This window comes from Oncorhynchus keta, chromosome 35, assembly GCF_023373465.1.
Source record: "Oncorhynchus keta strain PuntledgeMale-10-30-2019 chromosome 35, Oket_V2, whole genome shotgun sequence".
NCBI lineage: Eukaryota > Metazoa > Chordata > Actinopteri > Salmoniformes > Salmonidae > Oncorhynchus > Oncorhynchus keta.
This window is the reverse complement of record NC_068455.1, coordinates 1,107,468-1,115,614: the sequence shown is the minus strand read 5'-3', so window position 1 is coordinate 1,115,614 and position 8,147 is coordinate 1,107,468. Positions and strand designations below refer to the sequence as shown.

The following is an 8,147-nucleotide window of genomic DNA, read 5'->3' as shown; positions in this document are numbered from 1 at the left end:
TAGTCTATGGTCTCAGTATTGTTACTGACTGGTACATCTAGTCTATGGTCTCAGTATTGTTACTGACTGGTACATCTAGTCTATGGTCTCAGTATTGTTATTGACTGGTACATCTAGTCTATGGTCTCAGTATTGTTACTGACTGGTACATCTAGTCTATGGTCTCAGTATTGTTACTGACTGGTACATCTAGTCTATGGTCTCAGTATTGTTACTGACTGGTACATCTAGTCTATGGTCTCAGTATTGTTACTGACTGGTACATCTAGTCTATGGTCTCAGTATTGTTACTGACTGGTACATCTAGTCTATGGTCTCAGTATTGTTACTGACTGGTACATCTAGTCTATGGTCTCAGTATTGTTACTGACTGGTACATCTAGTCTATGGTCTCAGTATTGTTACTGACTGGTACATCTAGTCTATGGTCTCAGTATTGTTACTGACTGGTACATCTAGTCTATGGTCTCAGTATTGTTACTGACTGGTACATCTAGTCTATGGTCTCAGTATTGTTATTGACTGGTACATCTAGTCTATGGTCTCAGTATTGTTATTGACTGGTACATCTAGTCTATGGTCTCAGTATTGTTACTGACTGGTACATCTAGTCTATGGTCTCAGTATTGTTACTGACTGGTACATCTAGTCTATGGTCTCAGTATTGTTACTGACTGGTACATCTAGTCTATGGTCTCAGTATTGTTATTGACTGGTACATCTAGTCTATGGTCTCAGTATTGTTATTGACTGGTACATCTAGTCTATGGTCTCAGTATTGTTACTGACTGGTACATCTAGTCTATGGTCTCAGTATTGTTATTGACTGGTACATCTAGTCTATGGTCTCAGTATTGTTACTGACTGGTACATCTAGTCTATGGTCTCAGTATTGTTACTGACTGGTACATCTAGTCTATGGTCTCAGTATTGTTACTGACTGGTACATCTAGTCTATGGTCTCAGTATTGTTATTGACTTGTGCTACTATTTCCTTATTTTTCAACAAATTATTTTCTTTCTTAATTCTTTCTTAATTCTTTTCTTTCTTAATGAATTATTTTTCTTTCTTAATATCTGCTGTATTCGGCACGTGACAAGTATATTATATATATATATATGACAAATAATTAAATAATTCCAAATGTTTTAGGAACATGTGCCATGTCAACTCAGACTGCAGTCTCTTGGTGCTCTCCATATTAGAAGAGAAAGGTCTTCATGTGTTCCACTTGATTGACTGATGTAATGATTAGGGGGTTCATACCTTTACAGTGTTTCAGAAACAGAGGTCTCTCCAGGGGAAGGTTGAACATCACATACTGGTGGCCCAAAGACAGGGACCCACAGCCACTGCTGAACCGGCCTTTACACCTGAAATACACACAGACATCAAACCTTGTGACGGGCATTCATGCACGCTTGATAGAGTAGATAGCCTGTGTTTTCTAAGCTGCTGTCAGAAACAGTTCTAATGAGGCATAGTGACCACTGAGGTGTCATAAGGTCTCTAAATGGACTGGTACAGAGATAGAGTCCAGCCAGTCTGTGTACATGGCAACCGCCTGGCCAACAGCTTGGTAGTGGTCTGTTACAGTAGGAGGAACCAGGCTGGTAGTGGTCTGTTACAGTAGGAGGAACCAGGCTGGTAGTGGTCTGTTACAGTAGGAGGAACCAGGCTGGTAGTGGTCTGTTACAGTAGGAGGAACCAGGCTGGTAGTGTCTGCTACAGTAGGAGGAACCAGGCTGGTAGTGGTCTGTTACAGTAGGAGGAACCAGGCTGGTAGTGGTCTGTTACAGTAGGAGGAACCAGGCTGGTAGTGTCTGCTACAGTAGGAGGAACCAGGCTGGTAGTGGTCTAGGAGGAACCAGGCTGGTAGTGTCTGCTACAGTAGGAGGAACCAGGCTGGTAGTGGTCTGTTACAGTAGGAGGAACCAGGCTGGTAGTGGTCTGTGGTAGGAGGATCCAGGCTGGTAGTGGTCTGTTACAGTAGGAGGAACCAGGCTGGTAGTGGTCTGTTACAGTAGGAGGATCCAGGCTGGTAGTGTCTGCTACAGTAGGAGGAACCAGGCTGGTAGTGTCTGCTACAGTAGGAGGATCCAGGCTGGTAGTGTCTGTTACAGTAGGAGGAACCAGGCTGGTAGTGGTCTGTTACAGTAGGAGGAACCAGGCTGGTAGTGTCTGCTACAGTAGGAGGATCCAGGCTGGTAGTGGTCTGTTACAGTAGGAGGAACCAGGCTGGTAGTGGTCTGTTACAGTAGGAGGAACCAGGCTGGTAGTGGTCTGTTACAGTAGGAGGAACCAGGCTGGTAGTGGTCTGTTACAGTAGGAGGAACCAGGCTGGTAGTGTCTGCTACAGTAGGAGGAAGCAGGCTGGTAGTGTCTGCTACAGTAGGAGGAACCAGGCTGGTAGTGGTCTGTTACAGTAGGAGGAACCAGGCTGGTAGTGGTCTGTTACAGTAGGAGGAACCAGGCTGGTAGTGGTCTGTTACAGTAGGAGGATCCAGGCTGGTAGTGTCTGCTACAGTAGGAGGATCCAGGCTGGTAGTGGTCTGTTACAGTAGGAGGAACCAGGCTGGTAGTGGTCTGTTACAGTAGGAGGAACCAGGCTGGTAGTGGTCTGTTACAGTAGGAGGAACCAGGCTGGTAGTGGTCTGTTACAGTAGGAGGAACCAGGCTGGTAGTGTCTGCTACAGTAGGAGGAACCAGGCTGGTAGTGTCTGTTACAGTAGGAGGAACCAGGCTGGTAGTGTCTGCTACAGTAGGAGGAACCAGGCTGGTAGTGTCTGCTACAGTAGGAGGAACCAGGCTGGTAGTGGTCTGTTACAGTAGGAGGAACCAGGCTGGTAGTGTCTGCTACAGTAGGAGGAACCAGGCTGGTAGTGTCTGCTACAGTAGGAGGAACCAGGCTGGTAGTGGTCTGTTACAGTAGGAGGAACCAGGCTGGTAGTGTCTGCTACAGTAGGAGGAACCAGGCTGGTAGTGGTCTGTTACAGTAGGAGGAACCAGGCTGGTAGTGGTCTGTTACAGTAGGAGGAACCAGGCTGGTAGTGGTCTGTTACAGTAGGAGGAACCAGGCTGGTAGTGTCTGCTACAGTAGGAGGAACCAGGCTGGTAGTGTCTGCTACAGTAGGAGGAACCAGGCTGGTAGTGGTCTGTTACAGTAGGAGGAACCAGGCTGGTAGTGGTCTGTTACAGTAGGAGGAACCAGGCTGGTAGTGGTCTGTTACAGTAGGAGGAACCAGGCTGGTAGTGGTCTGTTACAGTAGGAGGAACCAGGCTGGTAGTGTCTGCTACAGTAGGAGGAACCAGGCTGGTAGTGGTCTGTTACAGTAGGAGGAACCAGGCTGGTAGTGGTCTGTTACAGTAGGAGGAACCAGGCTGGTAGTGGTCTGTTACAGTAGGAGGAACCAGGCTGGTAGTGTCTGCTACAGTAGGAGGAACCAGGCTGGTAGTGGTCTGTTACAGTAGGAGGAACCAGGCTGGTAGTGGTCTGTTACAGTAGGAGGAACCAGGCTGGTAGTGGTCTGTTACAGTAGGAGGAACCAGGCTGGTAGTGTCTGCTACAGTAGGAGGAACCAGGCTGGTAGTGGTCTGTTACAGTAGGAGGAACCAGGCTGGTAGTGTCTGCTACAGTAGGAGGAACCAGGCTGGTAGTGGTCTGTTACAGTAGGAGGAACCAGGCTGGTAGTGTCTGCTACAGTAGGAGGAACCAGGCTGGTAGTGGTCTGTTACAGTAGGAGGAACCAGGCTGGTAGTGGTCTGTTACAGTAGGAGGAACCAGGCTGGTAGTGTCTGCTACAGTAGGAGGAACCAGGCTGGTAGTGGTCTGTTACAGTAGGAGGAACCAGGCTGGTAGTGGTCTGTTACAGTAGGAGGAACCAGGCTGGTAGTGGTCTGTTACAGTAGGAGGAACCAGGCTGGTAGTGTCTGCTACAGTAGGAGGAACCAGGCTGGTAGTGGTCTGTTACAGTAGGAGGAACCAGGCTGGTAGTGGTCTGTTACAGTAGGAGGAACCAGGCTGGTAGTGGTCTGTTACAGTAGGAGGATCCAGGCTGGTAGTGTCTGCTACAGTAGGAGGAACCAGGCTGGTAGTGGTCTGTTACAGTAGGAGGAACTTGCTTTGTAAGTAGGAAAACATGCTAAATCGGCAGTGTACCAAATACTTGTTCTCCCCACTGTATCTCCCTCTAACTTTAAGCATCAGCTGTCAGAGCAGCTTACCCATCACTGTACCTGTACACAGCCCATCTGTAAATAGCACACCCAACTACCTCATCCCCATATTGTTATTTATTTAGATTATGTTGCACATCTATCATTCCAGTGTTAATGCTAAATTGTAATTATTTCACCTCTATGGTCTATTTATTGCCTTACCTCTCTAATCGTACTACAGTTGCACACACTGTACATAGATTATTCTATTGTGTTGTTGAGTGTACGTTTGTTTATTCCATGTGTAACTCTGTTGTTGTTTGTGTCGCACTGCTTTGCTTTATCTTGGCCAGGGCGCAGTTGTAAATGAGAAGTTGTTCTCAACTGGTCTAAATAAAGGTGAAATAAAATAAAATAAATAAATAAAGAAAGCCCATCTCCCCGATAGCTCAGTTTGGCTGTGTGGCCAGCTCTCTTGGTGGCTCCATAGTGTTCTTGGGGACCTTCACTGCTGCAGACATTTTTTTGGTACCTTTCCTCAGATCTGTTCCATGAAACAATCATGTCTCGGAGCTCTACGGAGAATTCATGACCTCATGGTTTATGCTCTGACATGCACCTGTCAACTGTGGGACCTTATATAGACAGGTGTGTGCCATTCCATATCATGTCCAATCAATTGAAATTAGCACAGGTGGTCTCCAAGTTGTAGACATCTCAAGGATGATCAGTACCTCCCCAGTGACGCAGCGGTCTAAGGTTTGGCCGCCCGGGATGTCCTTGTCCCATCGTACGCTAGCGACCCCTGTGGCGGGCAGGCGCATGCATGCTGACTTCGGTCGCCAGCTGTACAGTGGTTTTTCCCCGACACATTGGTGCGGCTGGCTTCCGGGTTAAAGCAAGCAGTGTGTCTAGAAGAAGTGCGACTTAGCAGGGTCGTGATTTGGAGGATGCATGGCTCTCGACCTTAGCCTCTCCCGAGTCCGCAGGGGAGTTGCAGCGATGGGACAAGACTGTAACTAATAATTGAATACCATGAAATTTGGGGGAAAAAGGGGTAACCCCGTAAAAAACAAGGATGATCAAATCATGTCCAATCAATTGTATTTACAGGTGGACTCCAATCAAGTCATAGAAGCATCTCAAGGATGACCAATGGAAACAGGAAGCACCTGAGCTCAATATTGAGTCGCATAGCAAAGGGAATACTTATGTAAATAAGGTATTTCTGTTTTATTTTAATACATTCGCTAACATTTGTAAAAACCTGTTTTTGCGTTTGCTGTCAACTGTGGGACCTTTATATAGACAGGTGTGTGGCTTTCTAAATGTCCCATCCATTGAATTTACCACAGGTGGACTCAATCAAGTCATAGAAGCATCTCAAGGATGACCAATGGAAACAGGAAGCACCTGAGCTCAATTACAGTAGTCTCATAGCAAAGGGTCTGAATACTTATGTAAATACATTTTTTTTTATTTTTTTTATTTTTTATTTTTTTATTACATTTTGAAAAACCTGTTTTCGCTTTGTCATTATGGGGTATTGTGTGTAGATAGATGTGGAAAAAATAATTGTTTAAATTTTAGAATAAGGCTGTAATGTACATTTTTCAGAAAAAGTCAAGGGGTCTGAATACTTTCCAAATGCCTGTATATATTGTATTATACAGGGCACTTTTGGAAAACAGACCTAGATCGCAATATGTCTACAGTGCTTTGCAACAGTATTCACCCCCCTATTTTGTTGCATTACTACCCGTCATTTAAATGGATATTTGTTGTTATTTAATGTAATGGACATACACAAAATAGTCCAAATTGGTGAAGTGAAATAAAAATAAATTACTTGTTTAAAAAAAATCTAAAATTACAAACAATAAAAAACAGAAAAGTGGTGGGTACATATGTATTCACCCCCTTTACTATGAAGCCCCTAACTAAGATCTGGTGCAACCAATTACCTTCAGAATACACATAATTAGATAAATAAAGTCCACCTGTGTACAATCTAAGTGTCACACGATCTGTCACAGGATCTCAGTAAATATATCTATATCTATAAATATATTCAAACACACACCTATTCTGAAAGGCCCCAGAGTCTGCAACACCACTAAGCAAGGGGCACCACCAAGCAAGCGGCACCATGAAGACCAAGGAGCTCTCCAAACAGGTCAGGGACAAAGTTGTGGAGAAGTACAGATCAGTGTTGGGTTATAAAAAAATATCCAAAACTTTGAACATCCCACGGAGCACTCTGGGCTAGGGGGCAGTATTTTGAAGTTTGCATGACAAGCGTGCCCAAAGTAAACTGCCTGTTACTCAGGCCCAGAAGCTAGAATATGCATATGCATGTAGTATTGGATAGAAAACACTCTAAAGTTTCTAAAACTGTTAAAATAGTGTCTGTGAGTATAACAGAACTGATATGGCAGGCGAAACCCAGAGGACAAACCATAAAAATAAAATCAGCCTACCACTGTTTCCAATGGCTGTCATGTTTATTATGAGGCAAAATCCTCCCAGATTGCAGTTCCTAGGGCTTCCACTAGATGTCAACAGTCTTTAGAAAGAGTTTCAGGCTTGTTTTTGGAAAAATTAGCTAGAATTTGTAGTTTTTCTAAGTGGCTCCCATTTAGGCTGTAGTGTTTTCATGCGCGTGACGAGAGTGCGTTCTTTGTTGTTTATCAATGGTAAGGCAATAACGATTCTCAGTCTTAAATTTGATCATTTATTTACGTTTTAGGGTTTGATTATTAACGTTGTTTGACTTGTTTGGAGAAGTTTATTGGTAACGTTTGGGATTCATTTTGTATGCATTTTGGAGGAGGGAAACCGGTGGATTATTGAATGAAGCGTGCCAGTTAACTGATTTTTGGTGATATAAAGAAGGACATTATCGAACAAAAGGACCATTTGTGATGTAACTGGGACCTTTTGGAGTGCCAACATTAGAAGATCTTCAAAGGTAAGGCATTTATTATATCGCTATTTCTGACTTTAGTGGCGCACCTGCCTGGTTGAAATATGTTTTTCATGCTTTTGTATGCGGGGCGCTGTCCTCAGATAATCGCATGGTTTGCTTTCGCCGTAAAGCTTTTTGAAATCTGACACAGCGGCTGGATTAACAAGAAGTTAAGCCTTATTTTGATGTATGACACTTGTATTTTCAAGAATGTAAATTTTTTTATTTCTGTAATTTGAATTTCGCGCTCTGCAATTTCACCCGATGTTGGCCAGGTGGGACGCTACCGTCCCACCTGCCCGTAAGAAGTTATATCCATGATTAAAAAATGGAAAGAATATGGCACCACAACAAACTTGCCAAGAGAGGGCCGCCCACCAAAAATCACAGAACATATAGCTGGGCTTTACGGAAGAGTGGCCAGAAAAAAAGCTATTGCTTAAAGAAAGAAATAAGCAAACGTGGGAGACTCCACAAACATATGGAAGAAGGTACTCTGGTCAGATGAGACTACAGTTGAGCTTTTTGACCAGCAAGGAAAACGCTATGTCTGGAGCAAACCCAACACCTCTAATCACCCCGAGAACACCATCCCCATGCTGTGGGAATGTTTTTCCATCGGCAGGGACTGGGAAACTGGTCAGAATTGAAGGATGATGGATGGCGCTAAATACACAGAAATTCTTCAGGGAAAATTTTTTCAGTCTTCCAGAGATTTGACCCTAAGCATACTGCTAAAGCAACACTTGAGTGGTTTAAGGGGGAACCTTTAAATGTCCTCAATCCAATTGAGAATCTGTGGTATGACTTAAAGATCGCTGTACACCAGCGGAACCCATCCAACTTGAACTTGAAGAATGGGCAACAATGCCAGTGGCTAGATGTGCCAAGCTTATAGAGACATACCCCAAGAGACTTGCAGCTGTAATTGTTGCAAAAGGTGGCTCTACAAAGTATTGACTTGGGGGGTGAATAGTTATGCACGCTCAAGTTTTCTGTATTTTTGGTATTATTTCATGT

General features: G+C 44.2%; 1 protein-coding gene across 1 annotated transcript in view; it reads right to left on the bottom strand.

Moving 5' to 3' along the window:
• Positions 1 to 8,147, bottom strand: part of dnaaf9 (dynein axonemal assembly factor 9) — a 90,494-nt gene that overhangs the window by 14,695 nt on the left and 67,652 nt on the right. Inside the window, exon 30 of the mRNA XM_052495876.1 lies at positions 1,268 to 1,374. Coding sequence (XP_052351836.1) covers positions 1,268 to 1,374 — 107 coding nt within the window. The remainder of the gene's footprint in view (positions 1 to 1,267; positions 1,375 to 8,147) is intronic.